This window comes from Rana temporaria, chromosome 1 (assembly GCF_905171775.1).
Source record: "Rana temporaria chromosome 1, aRanTem1.1, whole genome shotgun sequence".
NCBI classification, from domain to species: Eukaryota; Metazoa; Chordata; class Amphibia; order Anura; family Ranidae; genus Rana; species Rana temporaria.
In genome coordinates, this window is record NC_053489.1 from 611318630 (window position 1) to 611337093 (window position 18464).

The window sequence follows — 18464 nt, forward strand, 5'->3', positions numbered from 1 at the left end:
ATTGTGAAAGGTTCTTGTAAGTTCTCCAGTGTGGACCAGGAGTTCTTTGAACTTCCTGTGCAAATGTTATCTTTTGGAAAGAAAGATCTTTTGGTGGTCATTTTTTTACATAATCTTCATAGTCAATGGATACAGATTAATATCTTGTGCCGACTTGGGGGGTTACTTAGCTCATTGGTAGTGATTGGCAGAGAGTTCAGTCCACAACAGATATGCCGTTTAAGGGCTTGTTGGTCCACTTTTAAAGAGAAAAAAATAATAATCCAACAAACAGCTTGTCTCACAGGGGTTTCCACCATCAATATGGACATTAACAATATTCAGCCTCCTGGCCCTCTTTGGCAGCTTTGCTGCTCAGGCCTTGTGACCATCCAACACAGCACCCCTGTTCTCTCGTACAAACGCTTTACCTCTGTCAGCTCTCTGCCTCTTTCCTGCAGATCCTACACGATCATTTTTCGGGTTGTAAAAAACAACGTTTTTCAGGCTCTAGAAAAAACTAAGTTTTTTTCAACTTCATCATTAAAACGGCGTTGCCTACACACGATCGTTAAAAAAAAAAATGCTCTAGCAAAGCGTGGTGATGTACAACGGCACTATAAAGGGGAAGTTCCATTCGGATGGCGCCACCCTTTGGGCCGCTTTAGCTGATTTTGTGTTAGCAAAAGACGATTCGTGATTTTATGTCTGTTACAGCGTGATGAATGTGCTTACTCCATTACTAACGGTAGTTTTACCAGAACGGTCGCTCCCGTCTCATAACTTTCTTCTGAGCATGCGTGGGTTTTTCACGTCGTTAAAGCCCACACACGATGATTTTTTACAACCCGAAAAACAACAATGTTTAAAACGTCATGAAAAAAAAATTGGTCGTTTTTCAGAACCCGAAAAATGCTCTGAAGCCCACACACACACGATCGTTTTAAATGACATTTTTTAAAAATTATCGTGTGTACGCGGCATTAGGCTTTGGCCTCTGTCCATCATGTCCCAGACACATACAGCTCTCAGGCTGCTCCCCTTGCAACCACACACAGATTCCTCGGTAGGGTGGAGTCCAGAGCCCTAGTTCTGATTACCCTAAAAACCCAGCAATATCAATATGCCGGTTGTCTGCAAAACCCATTCCAGGCAGCCTTTTATCACCATGCCAGGGCACCACACTGTCACAGTCTATTAAAGTGGATGTAAACCCTCCATACACCCAGTGAAGTGAACAGCCTCAGATGATACACAGAGCTGAACCAAATCTCCCTACATAGGTTTTACATGTATATCTGCCGTCTTCACATTTATATACTGGTTCAGATCTATTCCTGTTTAAAGGCTGCTTTCACACTGAGGCACTTTGCAGGTGCTATTGCACTAAATATAGCGCCTGCAATGCGCCCTGAAAGAGCAGCTCCTTCTATCCAGTGTGTAAGCCTGAGGGCTTTTGCGCTGGCACAATGCTAAAAAAAAGTCCTACCGGCTGCATCTTTGAGGCGTGGTAGGAGCGGTAAAATGCTGCTAAAAATAGCGGCGCTTAACCGCCAGCGCACCAAGCGCCTCAGTGTGAAAGTACCCTACCACAGAGTGTGTTTTCTGGGCATACAGCCAAGATAGCCAACATTGCTGATTGGAGGAAAGGCACACACCCCCTCTCATCATAGGCAGAGACTCTCAGAGGTGATTTGTAATAGGGCCAGCTCCCTGCTAATCTATTTATAGCAACCTCCCCTGACATAAATTTCAGGCTGCTTTTATCTGATGTGTCAGAGAATTTGTCAGGAGTTATCAGGCTGATAACAGAGGAATGGTTCAGGAGCGAGCTAAGGGACTTGGCTCTTTGAAGAGCGATAACAAAATACTGCAGATATATGTGCCCAGCTCAAATTTCATGAACTGGGTTTACATCCACTTTAAGCAAAAATCTAGTGTTAACATGTTGTTTTCGGTTTTAGATTTTAATTTGTTTCAATATTCATTATTAGGTCACAACACAATCTTTAGAATACCTTACCAGATCTTTCCATAAGTTCCCGGACATCCCTCTTCTCTGGAAGACCTGAATATCCTAAGCCACGGCACTCCAGGATGGTCTTCAGCTGGTGGAAGCTTAAAGTCACCGGGTCCACTAGCTGACTGGCGAAAATGCCCGTCTCGTACCATACTATTGTCTCAAAGAATCTAGCCAGTACGAAGAGGATGAGGAAGTAGAGAAGCAGCAGGAACAGCTTGAGCCACATCTTGCTGGTTTTGTCAGATCTGGGTTTTGATGCCCTCCCCTAAAAAGGAGAAAAGCAGATTGTAAAAAGTCTTATTACCAGCTGAAAACTTCCGGAACACACCGTATGACAAAGCTCTAGAACAGTTGTTCTCAACCTTACTAGTGCCATGACCCCTTGATAAAATTTCTCATGTTGTGGGGACCCCTAACGGTAAAATTATTTTCGTAGCGTGGGTTGTCAGCACCCAAGGCAAGACAAGTCATTTGCGCCCCTAACCCACGGACATTTAGGGCTCCCTGAGTCCCTTCCACTCGTACAGTATTAAAACCCCTTCTGGTACATTTTAGGATGTGCCACTCTTTCTGCTTGTTCTCCTTTCTTTCCCTTTTATCTCTCGCTATCCTAATTTCTTGTTTTGTTCCCCCCCCCCCCTTCCCTCTCTCTAGCCGTCTTTTTTGTTCCTTATTCTCTCATTTTTCTTTGTTCCCCCCTCTCTTTTCCTCTCCCTTCCATGTATTCTCTATTTATATTCTGTCTCTTACTCCTTAGTGAGGGGGGAATGGGATGAGTGGCAGTTCTGGTGGGGGGTGGGCAGGGCTGCTGATATGGGGGGACCACCAGCCCTCCTATAGGGGGCCCGGGCAAACAAGGGGGCCCAGACAGCAGAGGGAATCATTGTGGTTGGATGGAGGGGCAATTACAGAATTACTTTCCTCCGCACCAATCCCCTTCCTGTTCTGCCTGCTTCTTATCCCCCTCTGTGCCCCCTGTCACTGTGCTGCTCCCCCACGGCACTGTTGGCTTAACTGTCAATTAAAAAAAATTACAAATTGTAAAATAAAATAAATTTTAACATTCTTTAAAAAATGATATAAAAAAAGTTTAAAGATTTTTAAAAGCTATTTGAAAAAGGGCTAATTCACACAGGTTCTCTGTTATGTCTGTGTCTGCTAATAATGATTTCAGTGTATTTGTTTGTGAAAATATTGTTTTGATATATTTTGGGGGGAGCCCTGTCAGGTAGGCTGTACGGGGCCCCGTGATTTCTAACAGCAGCCCTGGGGGTGGGATCAGTGGCAGTGCTGGGCAGAGTTGGAATGAGTGGCAGTGCGGGGGGGGGGGGGATTTCTGATCAGCCAACTTAGGTGTTCTTGATCAAGGCCATCTGCTTATCTGAGAATAGTAGTGGGGACTTATAATGGCAACTATAATCACAGGTAGTGTTACTCACTGTGTCTCCGACTTTGTGGTGTCTCGTAGCAGTGACACCTATGCCGAAATCAGGAGATGTGGTCTCCTCCAGCCTTTCCCACTTCACATTCCTCACCAGTCAGCTGACTTCTAGTCTCTGCCCCCCAGCCATGTTGTGAACTGAATGGGTGGCTGCGGCCCTTAAGGAACAGCCCTGCTGGGTGGCTGCGAAAAGGCTGGGAGAGCAGCGTGGGCATCAGGAACAGCCTAGGATTTGGTGACCCCTGGCAAATGGTAATTTGACCCCTGAGGGGGTCCCGACCCCCAGGTTGAGAACCACTGCTCTAGAAGGACTATGACTTAAAAAACGTTTCCTCACTCTAGCCTCTCAAGCAAAATATAATTAGACAACAGTTAACTTGTTGATTCACGTGTCAGGATTCTGTGCAGCAGCTTGCTGATTTACCTAGAAGGTATGCAAGTGGCAAAAAAACAAATATCTGTCCATGGGCCTTTATAAGGGGGATTTACCAGAATCTGGAACAGCTGTGCATAAGCTTCATTTTCTATTTTCAATATTTTTATTAACTTTCAGTTAAAGCCCTGGTTCACACTGGGTACGATTTGGAACGATTTGAGATGCGATTTGACATGTCAAATCGCATCTCAAATCGGCGGCATTTGCCGGCAATTGTCGGCAATGGCACTGTCCTAATCAGTGCGACACCGCATCTGCGATTTCAAAAAGTAGTTCCTGTACTACTTTTTGCGATTTCGGGCCGCGATTTACATTAAATTGCGGTCGAAATCGCGGCAAAATCGCGGCCGCGAAATCACGCATTTTACCGCGATTTTGAATTCGCAGCAGTGTGAACCTAGGAAAAGTGAATGTATTTTTTTTTACATGTCACAACGTACAGTAAAAGATTTCCTATTAGACATGTGCAGACTGGAATATTTTGTTTCGTTTTTTTCGTTTGGAAAATAAATTTATTTAGTTACTCCCGAAAATCGTTTTGATTTATTTTGTTTTTCTTTGGGGAATAGCTTTCGTCCGAAAATCCAATAGTACTTGGTTTCTGTCGAATGGTCAAAAGAATATTCGCCAGAAGGTCGAATCTTTGTTGTTTTTTGGCTAATGGTAAAAAAATATTCGACGGAACGTCGAATCGTACATTTCCGTTTGAATATTCCGCCTACAAGAATTCTAATGTTGTATGACTAGTAATAATGTCGAATCTATTCTCTATAATGTCGAATCTATTTTCTCATAAATCGAAATTTATTCTCTGTAATGTCTAATCTATTTTTTCTATAGCGTCGAATCTTTTCCCTATAATGTCGAATCTCTCTATATCGAATTTTTACCGCAACGAAAACGAAAATAAAAAATGCTTTATGTCGGATCTTTTTCGGTTTTCGTTTCTTGCACTTTCGTTATCGTTTGTTAAAACGATAACGAAAAAACACGATTTTCGGACGAAAATGCATTCCAACGAAAACGAATGCACATGTCTATTTCCTATCATCTGTGCCCAGTCTTGCCACACAGAGTTAATCCAGCTCTGCAAAGGGGGCAGTGCATGCTATAAACTCTGCAGGGTGCCCAAACTTTTGCAGGCGCCATTTTTTTGTTTTCTGTCATTTTGAAAGTGTAAATGATGGAAACAAAATCTAACTTTTTTTGACATATTATAAGAATGTCTAATCTGTAATTTGATGCCTTTTGGAGATTTTTCCATCTTTCCTTGGCTTCGTTATGCACATTAATACAAATTTTTACCTGGGGTGCCCAAACTTTCGATCCCCACTGTATCTGTATATTGGCACAGTGACCATTATCTAGATTCAGAGAGACTTAGGCTGGCGTATCAGTAGATACGCCAGCCTAAGTCAGATTTTGCGTCGGCGCCAATTTAAGCGTATTCTGGAAACCAGATACGCTTAAATTAGGCTCAGATACGAGCGGCGTAAGTGTCTTACACCCTCGTATCCTAAAGTGTAATTTTTAGGCTGACCGCTAGGTGGCGCTTCCATTGCGGTTGGCGTAGAATATGTAAATCAGTAGATACGCCTATTCACGAACGTACGCCTGGCCGACGCAGTACAGATACGCCGTTTTCGTAACGCATTAGCAGGCCTAAAGTTATTCCATCAAATAAATGGAATAGTAATGTTAGGTATGGCTGCCGTTCCCGCGTCGAAATTCGAAAATTTTACATCGTTTGCGTAAGTCGTCCGTGAATAGGGATTTACGTCATTTACGTCCACGTCGAAATCAATAGGCCCGCAATGCACACTGGGAAATGTAGGTGGACGGCGCATGCGCCGTTAAAAAAAAAAAACGTCAATCACGTCAGGTCAAAGCATATTAACATAAAGCACGCCCCCTCAGCATATTTTGAATTAGGCGCGCTTGCGCCCGCCGCATTTACGCTACGCCGCCGTAAGTTAGGAGGCAAGTACTTTGAGAATACAGTACTTGCCTCTCTCATTTAAGGCGGCGTAGCGTAAATACAATACGCCGCCTTAAAGTTGCGGCGATCTCTGTGAATCTACCTATATGTAAGTCCATATGGGTATACTTGTATTGGCACAGTGACTATGTAAGTCCATATCTGTATACTTGTATTGGCACAGTGACTATGTAAGTCCATATATGTGTACTTGTATTGGCACAGTGACTATGTAAGTCTATATCTGTGTACTTGTATTGGCACAGTGACTATGTAAGTCCATATCTGTATACTTGTATTGGCACAGTGACTATGTAAGTCCATATATGTGTACTTGTATGGGCACAGTGTCTATGTAAGTCAGCACAACAATCAGGGAACTAGCATTTCAGAAGGTACAGGAAAAAAATAACAGGATCCGTGTTTATTTTATTTTCATGAAGCATTTGTTATGGTGATACTTCCTTATATTATGTTACAAGTTCAGTTCATTTACTATCATTTCTACCAACAGATCGTTCTCTGTGATCCCTGCAATCACAGCAGAATCAGGAGGGCAGTTATGGAAATTTGATTCATAGTTGCAAGAAAGTTGAAGAACTGGCAGAGACCACAAGAAGGGTGTTCTAGCACAACAAAGAAAAGGTGTGTTCCAGGATGTCCAGATTATTTACAGAAGTACGGATGAAAAAAACTCAACAATTAAGCAGAAAGTCTGTGTTCTTCATATGCCTCCCAGAATCGGGGCACCGCAATGGGGGGGGGGGGGAGTGGCTCAGGCTCAGGGAACAGTAAAGTTGGGGGGGGGGGGGGAGTCAAATGGTCAGAGAACAGTAATGGGGGGGGGTAAGAGGGTCAGGGAACAGTAATGGGGGGGGGGTTGCGAGAGGTTCGGGGAATAGTAATGGAGGAGGGAGGGAGTCAGAGGGTCAGGGAACAGTAATGGGGGATGGGGGAGTAAGAGGGTCAGGGAAAAGTAATGGGGGGGAGGGTAGGCAGTCAGAGGGTCAGGGAACAGTAATTGTGGGGGGGAGTAAGAGAGTCAGGGAACAGTAATGGGGGGGGAGGGAGTAAGAGGGTCAGGGAACAGTAATGGGGGAGGCGGGGAATAAGAGGGTCTAGGAACAGTAATGGGAACAGATATCAGTGCCAGGGGTGTAAGATGGACAAGGAACAGCCTAAAGGGAATCAGAAAGATAATGACAAGGCAGTCATAAGAACAGTGATGGAGTAAGATGGCAAATGGACAGAGGTCAGCAAAGTCGGGGGGACAGAGATGGGGGGGCAGAATTACAGGCAACAGTGATAGGGGAAATCACAATGACAGAGAACAGTGATGGAGAGTGAGAAAATCAGAGGAACAGAGAAAAGGGAGTCAGAGGGACAACTAGGGGGTCATATGGACAGTGATGTGGGGAGTCAGAGGAATGGGGGACAATGAAGTCAGAGGGAGCAATGGGGGGAGTCAGAAGGACAAGGAACAGTGACAGGGGAGTCAGAGGGACAGTGATGGGGAGTCAGAGGGATAGCAATGGAGGTAGATAGAGGAATGCAGGATGATGACAAAGGGACAGAGGACAGTCAGAGGAGCAATAGGGGGCACAAGAAAAACAGGGAAAGTGACAGGGGACTCTCAGGAACAGTGTTGTAGGAGTCAGAAAGACAGCAATAGGGGGGGCGGGGGTATTCGAAATTATAGCAATGGGGCAAAGGACAGGGGGGGGGGACACAGTGAAGGGGACGTTGGGGGAGTCAGGGGAGGATGGAGTCAGAGGGCAAGAAGATGATGGGAAATCTCTCCAATGGGGTCACAGACATTAATGATGGAAAGGTTAGACCCTTTGTCAAGTTTTTACTTTTGTCCAAGTCTCTGGTGTCACTGGAAGGGGTGTGGGGACTCTGAAGGGGTGGGGGACACACTGAAGGGGTGTGTGGGGGGGGCACTGAAGGTGTGTGGGGGGGGCAATAAAGGGGGGTGTAGGGGGGACACTGAAGGGGGGTGTAGGGGGGACACTAAAGGGGGGGTGTGTGGGGGGGACACTAAAGGGGTGTGTGTGTGTGTGGGGGGGGACACTGAAGGGGTGTGTGTGTGTGTGTGGGGGGACACTGAAGGGGTGTGTGTGTGGGGGGGACACTGAAGGGGTGTGTGTGTGGGGGGGACACTGAAGGGGTGTGTGTGTGTGGGGGGGGACACTGAAGGGGTGTGTGTGTGTGGGGGGGACACTGAAGGGGTGTGTGTGTGGGGGGGGGGACACTGAAGGGGTGTGTGTGTGGGGGGGGGGGGACACTGAAGGGGTGTGTGTGTGTGGGGGGGGGGGGGGGACACTGAAGGGGTGTGTGTGTGGGGGGGACACTGAAGGGGTGTGTGTGTGTGTGGGGGGGGACACTGAAGGGGTGTGTGTGTGGGGGGGGACACTGAAGGGGTGTGTGTGGGGGGGGGGACACTGAAGGGGTGTGTGTGGGGGGGGGGGAAGACTCCTGATGAAGTCCCAGCACTACACACCAGGCTGAGGCTGCAGTTCTCTTTAGTCAGTCGGTAGTCTCTCCCCAGGGCTGAGCCTGCACACTGTGTCCATGTCCCTGGAATATGGGGCCCTGCTGACCCCTATAAGGAGGGGAGCAGCGCTGGTCACGTGACACTGACTGTTGCTACAGAACTCCTCCAGGCCCCCCCTCGCCACAATGCACTGTATAAGCCCCCACCTCCTCCTCTCCCCTACACCTACCTGATCGGCGCCAGGAGAGGTGGCTCAGGCGCTGCTCTGCGGGACTTCCCGCTCCATCTCTCTCCACTCCGAGCTGTCACCGTTGCGGCTGTTTACCGATCAGCTGAGCAACAAGACAGCAGTGACGTCAGCACGACCTCCGACCCCAGCCCTGTGTGTATGTGCGAGCTAGGGGGCGGGGACACACCATAGAGTGCTCGGCGTTAGGAGAGATGGGACAGGAGGGAGCATAGAGAAGAGGGAAGGCGGCTAGATAGAAGTCATAGACGGCAGACGCTTGGAGTGCTGGTGTGGATGAGTTCCTGAGCGTTACTGTTTTATTATTATTATTATATAATGGTAACAGCAAAAAATTGTAGATAATGACAATAAAATATATCCTAATATTATTATTAAACATAATAAAACAAACATTCACACAATTTCTAAAATCTCATATAATCTTTATTGTACTAAAGTTACATAGTCAGGTTGAAAAAAGACACACGTCCATCTAGGGTTCAACATAAAATAAAAATAAAGTCATTTAGAAAACAATTAATTATTTTCAAATTTTCAGCTTTTATTAAAATAATACCTGGTGATCCTGCCATTACAGGTCCTCATTCAGGCACTTCCTGTTACAGGGTGACAACCAAATCCCAATTGTCACATTCCAAATTGCACACATTTCTGAAAAAAGGACTTAACCATTTTGCTGCCAGAGTTGTTTTTGCATTTTTTGCACACAAATTTAAAAAAATATTTTAGGCCTTAAGATTACATAAAACATTATATATTTTCTGAAAGCAGACACCTAGAGAATAAAATAGCGGTAGTCCCAATTTTTTATGCCACTTGATATTACCGCAAAGGTCTAAAAAACACAACATTTCAGTAAAAAAACACATTAAAGTTATTTTAAATGAAACCAAATGTAATACAATATCAACATGTTTATAGCGCAAAAAATAAAAATCGCAGAGATGATCAAATACCACCAAAAGAAAGCTCTATTTGTGGGAAAAAAATGACATCGATTTTGTTTGAGTACAACATTGTATGACCGTGCAATTGTCAGTTAAGGCTACGCAGTGCCGTATTGCAAAAGAAATCAAATTTTCCAGGGCTGAAGTGGTTAAAAAAAAGGTATTAGTCACCCAGATAAGTAGTAAGTAGGAGTACTAAGGCTACAACAAAATGTCTTCTGCATTGAGGACACAACTTTTCGCTGATCAATTCGTCCTACCACGCCGATGACGTCTCCTCCAGGCAGTTTCTGAAGCTCCGCCCAGCAACAACAGCCCGGACCCGGATGTTAAAAAAAACACGAACCCATAGTGCAATCATGGGGGTTAGCGGTGGCTACGTCAGGACGTGGAATGTTCCATTATTCGTTCTTTGACACAGGGGGTTCCTCTGTGCGCGGCTGTCAAATCTTTCACCCATTACAAACTAAAGAGTTCACTCTAGAACATATTCGAGATGGCTACGTTCTAAATAAACAGTAATAGGCCGGAGATACGTGTGTGAGGGGATACATTTAGTGAAGACGTGCTGATTGCTGAAAGGCTCCCCCCCTATGAGGCACAATGTCGTGGTCCCGGTAAAACAGGTCAATGTTGATCTCCGTTAAAAACAAAAACAAGCGCCGGTGAAAGAAGAGCGGAGCCGGTGGGGCCTCGCCTGTTGCTGAGGGAGAAATAGACGGCTGCACAGTGTTGCCTGTCCGGGTTGTGTTGGCGGGTCTCGGGCCGGCCGTGTGTGAGGAAGAGGAGGCCGCTCCTTCCTCCGGGGACATGGAGCAATGTGTGACGGTGGAGCGGGAGCTGGACAAGGTGCTGCAGAAGTTCTCCGGCTATGGACAGCACTGCGAGCGGAGCCTGGAGGAGCTCATCGACTACACGGGCGGCCTCCGGAGGGAGATCATGCAGGCCTCGGGTAAGAGAGGGCCGGGGGTATACTGATCACTAATAGCCCCTCATCCCTGTCCCCTATGTCCTCCACTGCTGTTGAACCCCCCCCCCCCCCCCCCCCCCGCCGTCCTCCCTTTACGTCCCCCGCCGCCGTCCTCCCTTTACGTCCCCCGCCGCCGTCCTCCCTTTACGTCCCCCGCCGCCGTCCTCCCTTTACGTCCCCCGCCGCCGTCCTCCCTTTACGTCCCCCGCCGCCGTCCTCCCTTTACGTCCCCCGCCGCCGTCCTCCCTTTACGTCCCCCGCCGCCGTCCTCCCTTTACGTCCCCCGCCGCCGTCCTCCCTTTACGTCCCCCGCCGCCGTCCTCCCTTTACGTCCCCCGTCCTCCCTTTACGTCCCCCGCCCTCCCTTTACGTCCCCCGCCGCCGCCCTCCCTTTACGTCCCCCCGCCGCCGTCCTCCCTTTACGTCCCCCGCCGCCGTCCTCCCTTTACGTCCCCCGCCGCCGTCCTCCCTTTACGTCCCCCGCCGCCGTCCTCCCTTTACGTCCCCCGCCGCCGTCCTCCTTTTACGTCCCCCGCCGCCGTCCTCCTTTTACGTCCCCCGCCGCCGTCCTCCTTTTACGTCCCCCGCCGACCGTCCTCCTTTTACGTCCCCCGCCGACCGTCCTCCTTTTACGTCCCCCGCCGACCGTCCTCCTTTTACGTCCCCCGCCGACCGTCCTCCTTTTACGTCCCCCGCCGACCGCCCTCCCTTTACGTCCCCCGCCGCCGTCCTTCCTTTTTCGTCGTTCGTTCCCCAGCCCTTGTCTGTTCCCCGCCGTCCCGTCCTTTTAGTCTTCCTTCCTTCCTTCCTTCCTTTTCGTCATCCGTCCCTGTCGTTGTCCATCCCCCGCCGTCCTCCCTTTACGTCCCCCGCCCTTCCTTTTTCGTCGTTCGTTCCCCAGCCCTTGTCTGTTCCCCGTCCTTTTCGTCCCCCGCCGTCTTCCTTCCTTTTCGTCGTCCGTCCCTGTCGTTGTCCGTCCCCCGCCGTTCTCCCTTTACGTCCCCCGCCGCCGTCCTTCCTTTTTCGTCGTTCGTTCCCCAGCCCTTGTCTGTTCCCCGTCCTTTTCGTCCCCCCCCCGTCTTCCTTCCTTTTCGTCGTCCGTCCCTGTCGTTGTCCGTCCCCCGCCGTTCTCCCTTTACGTCCCCCGCCGCCGTCCTTCCTTTTTCGTCGTTCGTTCCCCAGCCCTTGTCTGTTCCCCGTCCTTTTCGTCCCCCGCCGCCGTCCTCCCTTTACGTCCCCCGTCCTCCCTTTACGTCCCCCGCCCTCCCTTTACGTCCCCCGCCGCCGCCCTCCCTTTACGTCCCCCCGCCGCCGTCCTCCCTTTACGTCCCCCGCCGCCGTCCTCCCTTTACGTCCCCCGCCGCCGTCCTCCCTTTACGTCCCCCGCCGCCGTCCTCCCTTTACGTCCCCCGCCGCCGTCCTCCTTTTACGTCCCCCGCCGCCGTCCTCCTTTTACGTCCCCCGCCGACCGTCCTCCTTTTACGTCCCCCGCCGACCGTCCTCCTTTTACGTCCCCCGCCGACCGTCCTCCTTTTACGTCCCCCGCCGACCGTCCTCCTTTTACGTCCCCCGCCGACCGTCCTCCTTTTACGTCCCCCGCCGACCGTCCTCCTTTTACGTCCCCCGCCGACCGCCCTCCCTTTACGTCCCCCGCCGCCGTCCTTCCTTTTTCGTCGTTCGTTCCCCAGCCCTTGTCTGTTCCCCGCCGTCCCGTCCTTTTAGTCTTCCTTCCTTCCTTCCTTCCTTTTCGTCATCTGTCGTTGTCCATCCCCCGCCGTCCTCCCTTTACGTCCCCCGCCCTTCCTTTTTCGTCGTTCGTTCCCCAGCCCTTGTCTGTTCCCCGTCCTTTTCGTCCCCCGCCGTCTTCCTTCCTTTTCGTCGTCCGTCCCTGTCGTTGTCCGTCCCCCGCCGTTCTCCCTTTACGTCCCCCGCCGCCGTCCTTCCTTTTTCGTCGTTCGTTCCCCAGCCCTTGTCTGTTCCCCGTCCTTTTCGTCCCCCGCCGTCTTCCTTCCTTTTCGTCGTCCGTCCCTGTCGTTGTCCGTCCCCCGCCGTTCTCCCTTTACGTCCCCCGCCGCCGTCCTTCCTTTTTCGTCGTTCGTTCCCCAGCCCTTGTCTGTTCCCCGTCCTTTTCGTCCCCCGCCGTCTTCCTTCCTTTTCGTCGTCCGTCCCTGTCGTTGTCCGTCCCCCGCCGTTCTCCCTTTACGTCCCCCGCCGCCGTCCTTCCTTTTTCGTCGTTCGTTCCCCAGCCCTTGTCTGTTCCCTGTCCTTTTCGTCGTCCGTCCCTGTCGTTGTCCGTCCGCCGCCCTCCCTTTACGTCCCCCGCCGCCGTCCTTCCTTTTTCGTCGTTCGTTCCCCAGCCCTTGTCTGTTCCCCGCCGTCCCGTCCTTTTAGTCTTCCTTCCTTCCTTCCTTCCTTCCTTTTCGTCGTCCGTCCCTGTCGTTGTCCGTCCCCCGCCGTCCTTCCTTTTTCGTCGTTCGTTCCCCAGCCCTTGTCTGTTCCCCCACCAGCTTCCTTCCTTCATTCCTTTCTTCCTTTTCGTCTTCCGTCCCTGTCGTTGTCCGTTCCCCGCCGTCCTTCCTTGTTTGTCGTCCGTTCCCCAGCCCTTGTCTGTCCCCCGCCGTCGTCCTTCCTTTTGGTTGTCCATCCCCTGCCGTCCTTCTTCTTTTTCGTCTGTCCCAGCCCCCCTCCCTGGGGTTGTCTGCTGTCTCCTACCCCCCCCCGCCTTTGTCCTGACCTCCACTAATGCGCCCCCCCCTGCCGCTATTTGTGCTGTTTTGTCGTGTCCGTCCCCCCCCAACATTATCCATGCTGTCTTTCCCTGTCCTCTGCTGTTATCCGCGCTATTTGTCATTGTCCCCACACTGTCCGCTCTTACTCCCTGCCATTATCTGTGATGTCTGTCCCTATCCTAAGAACCCACCATTATCGATGCTGTTTTGACACTGCCCCCGCCGCCGTTATCAACATTGGCTGTCCCTGCCCGCCGCCGCTGTCCGTTCCTGTCTCACCATTGTTATCCACCCTGCCCCGTCTGTCCTGACCTCCACGATGTCTGTCCCTGTCACCTTACCACTGTCAGCGCTGTCTGACCCCGCCGTTGTCCACTCTGCCTGCAATTTGTCCCCACATCGTCCGCTCTTCCTGCCATTATCCGCGCTGTCTGTTCCGACCCCCACTGATGTCCGTCCCGGCCCCCCGTTGTTGTTTGCGCTGTCCCTGAAATTAACATCCTATATATTTTATTTTTTTCACACAAATGGATTTCCTTTGGTGATATTTGATCACCACTGTTGTTTTATTTTTATTATGTGTAGCACTACCCCCGGAGGAGCTGCTGGTTTGTTTTGGGTGGCACGTTACCTCGTGGCTCCTCCGCTGTCTTAGGGGTGTATGGTGCATATAGCAGTAGTAAAGGAATGTCCACGACAGGTGTCTTGTGCTGTGCTCTTTATTACCCAGCCGGGTAAAAACAATAAAACCTGTGGTGAAGAAGGTAGAGTTGAAAGGAGAAGAAGAATAGCAAATTCAGGCGTAGCAATACGGAAACAGCCCCGCTCCCACGTGTAATGCTCCTGCTTGAGTGGGAATAGCGTACCTGGACAGGCCTCTCTCACTGACTTGGCAGCCAGAGTATCACTCGGACTTGTAAGGAAAAGCCTCTGCCACAGACCCTCCTGGAATGGATTCAGTGAGAAACCTCTGCCACAGGCCTTCCTGATTGTGGTTACGGAGATGAACCTCCTTGGTAGAATTACGCCTGGATCTCCTTCAAGTTACTTTCAGGTACCGACTGACAGGTGGCCAGCCTCTCAGTGTCTGGATCCCTCGATCCCTGGTGGTTTGTCGAGATTCTATTGGATCAGATGGACTACCCACTGAACAGCTATACCTCTTGGGATCTTCAGGATTGGGAACCCAGTCAACCACTGGCCTCCCTGCCAAAGCTCATTTGTTTTGGACCAACTTCGTCCAGGAACTCCGCGTGGCACGCACACCCCGGTAGGCCATAACGCCGTGGTGCAGGCACCCTAAAGGTGGATGCCGCAATTGAAGTAGAAGATCCAGAACTAATGGCGTCTGCCCCATAAATACCCTCCCCCCAGCAAGCACAGCGAGGGCCAACCCTCCTGATTGGTTGCTGGGGAAGAGCACCCAAGTCTTGACCTTACTGCTGCCACCTACTGTCCCGGGGTGGGAAGAACACCACAGCAACAACAGAGTAAGCCCACAGCCAAGCTGAGACAGAGACCCAAGTTTAAACACATGTAGGTAGATTCAGGTAGGGGCACGCAACTATAAGGCGGCATAGCCTAGCGTGTTTACACTACGCCGCCTTAAAGCGGAGGTTCACCCGCACATGACACTATTTCCCCCTAGATGGATGCTCGTTTTGTCTAGGGGAATCGGCTAGTTGTTTTAAAATATGATCCGTACTTACCGTTTACGAGATGCATCTTCTCCGCCGCTTCCGGGTATGGGCTGCGGGACTTGGCGTTCCTATTTTGATTGACAGTCTTCCGAGAGGCTTCCGACGGTCGCATCCATCGCGTCACTAGTAGCCGAAAGTCGGTGCGCAGGCGCAGTATAGAGCCGCACCGACGTTCGGCTTCTTTCGGCTACTAGTGACTCGATGGATGCGACCGTCGGAAGCCTCTCGGAAGACTGTCAATCAAGAAGGAACTCCCGAAGACCCATACCGGAAGCGACGGAGAAGATGCATCTCGAAAACGGTAAGTACGGATCATATTTTAAAACAACTAGCCGATTCCCCTAGACAAAACGAGCATCCATCTAAGGGGAAAAGGTAAAAAAATAAATAAATGGGTGAACTCCCGCTTTAAGTAAGAGAGGCAAGTACTGTATTCTCAAAGTACTTGCCTCCTTACTTAGGGCGGCGTAGCATAAATGCGGCGGGCGTAAGGGCACCTAATTCAAATGTGTTTGAGGGGGGCGTGTTTTATGTCAATGTGGCTTGACCTCACGTTTTTTTTTTAAACTGCGCATGCGCCGGGCACCTACATTTCCCAGTGTGCATTGCGGCTAAGTACGCCGCACGGGCCTATTGATTTAGACGTGGACGTAAACGGCGTAAATCCCGATTCGCGGACGACTTGCGCAAACGACGTACAAAAATTTGAATCTCGCGGCGGGAACGGCGGCCATACTTTAACATTGTTATTCCATCTAATAGATGGAATAACTTTAGGCCTGATAATGCCTTACGGAAACGGCGTAAATCTACTGCGGCGGCCGGGCGTACGTTCGTGAATCGGCGTATCAACTCATTTACATATTCTACGCCGACCACAATGGAAGCGCCACCTAGCGGCCATCCGAAAAATTGCAACCTAAGATAGGACGGCGCAAGCCGTCTTATCTTAAATATGTTTAAGCGTATCTCTGTTTGAGCATACGCTTAAACATAAGTCGGCGTAGATTCTGAGTTAGGTCGGCTTATCTACTGATAAGCCGGCCTAACTCTTACGGAATCTACCTAATGAACTAGATCAGAGGGCGGCCAGCGTGGACAATGGCGGGGGGGGGGGCAAGGTCAGACAGTGCAGGCGAGGGGGGCGCAACAGGAATGTGCTGTCCGCCCTGAGCCAGGTCAATATCCACCCTGCTATCATCAACAAAGTAGAAATGTTTTCTTTTTCGGTCCCTTTTTCAATTCTATAATAAAAAGAAAAATCCCAGTGGTGATCAAATACCACAAAAAAAAAAACTATTTGTACTAAAAAGAAATATTTGAATACAGTGTTGCATGACTGTGCAGCGCTGAATAGCAAAAACTAGCCTGGTCATGAAGGGGGTAAAACCTTCTGGCAGTCATATGGTTAAAACAGTTTGAAAAACACAACTAGAGGGAAAAAATAGTTTTAGAGACCCTAATGCAAGTTAATACACTAATATTAGAATGCCTATTGTTACTCTAGGGGGGAGTGTAAATATTTGGCGGTGACAAAACCTTATGAACTCTACATTGTATGCGAGACGTCCATTGTTTCTATCCCAGTACGTCTCCGAACAGCTGGTAATAGACCACAGAACAATGACTTGGCCTCTTGGAATCAATCTTTTCATCACCATGTTATTTCCTTTTTCTATTGTTTCTAATATTGGACTATTCTAATAAGTATCAGGCAGAGACAAACTTTTAGGAAAAATACAAATCCTGAGCTACAGCAGCAAGAGGTAATCTTACCTGTAAGCATCTAGAGATCTACAAGTTCAGGTACAGTCTGATCACAACCCTCGCCTTCTGCTCCAAGCCAGAGCTCTAAACCCATTACACAGTTCAATATGGGCACCTTAAAGTGGTTGTAAAGTCAGAAGGTTTTTTCTATGCATGAAGATACAAAAACCTTTTGTGCGCAGCAACCCCCTCTAATACTTACCCGAGCCGTCTCAATCCAGCGATGTTGCAGGAGAGTCTCGGCTGCCCAGGACTCTTCCTCCTCATTGACTGAGACAATGACTCAGATCCCGCTGCTGTAATTCAGTCACTGAGCCAATTAGGAGAGAGGGGGGCCGGGGCCGAACCGCAGCTCTTTGTCTGAATGGACATACAGCAGCAACTCGGCTTGGGTGCCCCATAGCAAGCTGCTTGTATTAGAGTGACTCCACACTGGATGAAGGAGCACGGGGGCACCTTTTGGACAGCAGCATTGTCAGTCTGGTGAGGAGGGGAGTGTTGGATGTACTATCAGATTTAGGCCGTGACTTGGTGTCTAACTTGTGAGACCCCAAGTCACATGACATGTTAAATTCCATGTTAATCAATAAGAGGTGCCTTAATTGCCACTGCTGCCTTTAGAAAAGATTCCCATACTACTTTAAGGCGACTTATACCCAGCTTGAACCCTAAGGCTCAGGTCACACTGCTGTGACGGCAAAGTTGTATGACTTTGCCTGCTACTTCCTTCTGACTCGATCCAACTTGGATACTTTAAGAGCCTGTGCAAGGGCTGAAGTGCCACTCAAGTCAAACCAAAGTAGCGCAGTAACCTTTTCTAAAGTCAAAACCAATATATTTTTTTTTAGCACGATTCTCTCTTCACTGATTAGAAATGCTTTCATTTAAAAAAAAAAAAATCCAGCATGCCCAATTAGTGAAATTTGATGGCCGCGCAAAGATCGTCCATTGCTGTGGCCCTACTAATGGTCGAAAATCTCGCTTTTTGAAAGGTGTCATTTCGTACAAAAAATTGTTCGGGAATTCATCACGTGTATGGCTGGCCTTACTGGCCAGATCAACAGGTGAAGAGAAGAAAAATAAATAAATAATGCAGACAACACATCTATTAAATTGTTGCCTACTAATTCTTAGATGTTTGCTTCTGGGTTTAATACTGATTTATTACTGCAGAGGCAACTACAGGATGCAATTTGTGATGTATTATGTTGCATGTTCTTAGATTGTAAGCTTCCAGGAGCAGGGCCCTCCCAACCCTCTTGTATTGAACTGTATTATCTGTTTATATTGTAAAGCGCTGCGCAAACTGTTGGCGCTATACAGTGCCTTGAAAAAGTATTTATACCCCTTGAAATTTTCCATATTTTGTAATGTTGCAACCAAAAACGTAAATTTATTTTATTGGGATTTTATGTGATAGACCAACACAAAGTGACACATAATTGTAAAGTGGAAGGAAATGATGACTGGTTTTCAATTTTTTTTTTTTTTTTTTTTTTTTACAAATATGTGAAAATTGTGGCGTGCATTTGTTTTCAGCCCCTTTTACTCTGATACCCCCCAACTAAAATCTAGTGGAACCAATTGCTTTCAGAAGTCACCTAATTAGTAAATAGAGTCCACCTGTGTGTAATTTTAATCTCTGTATAAATACAGTTGTTCTGTGAAGCCCTCAGAGGTTTGTTAGAGAACCTTAGTGAACAAACGGCATCATGAAGACCAAGGAACACACCTGACAGGTCAGGGA

The 18464-nt window shown here is 49.0% G+C and overlaps 2 protein-coding genes across 4 annotated transcripts in view; one reads left to right on the forward strand and one right to left on the reverse strand.

The window, feature by feature from the left end:
- Nucleotides 1-8763, reverse strand: part of LOC120924341 (charged multivesicular body protein 3) — a 65975-nt gene extending 57212 nt beyond the window's left edge. The window contains exons 1-2 of one of the 3 annotated variants that reach the window (XM_040335237.1): nt 8584-8758; nt 2003-2267 (exon numbers count right to left, since the gene is read on the reverse strand). In XM_040335237.1, coding sequence (XP_040191171.1) covers nt 2003-2228 — 226 coding nt within the window. In that variant the 5' untranslated portion in view covers nt 2229-2267; nt 8584-8758. Of the gene's footprint in view, nt 1-2002; nt 2268-8583 lie in introns of all 3 variants that reach the window. The other 2 variants (XM_040335234.1, XM_040335235.1) reach the window with 2 other exon arrangements.
- A 1144-nt stretch (nt 8764-9907) lies between these two features.
- RMND5A (required for meiotic nuclear division 5 homolog A) overlaps nt 9908-18464 on the forward strand; it is a 364184-nt gene continuing 355627 nt past the window's right edge. The window contains exon 1 of the mRNA XM_040335239.1: nt 9908-10503. Coding sequence (XP_040191173.1) covers nt 10362-10503 — 142 coding nt within the window. The 5' untranslated portion in view covers nt 9908-10361. The remainder of the gene's footprint in view (nt 10504-18464) is intronic.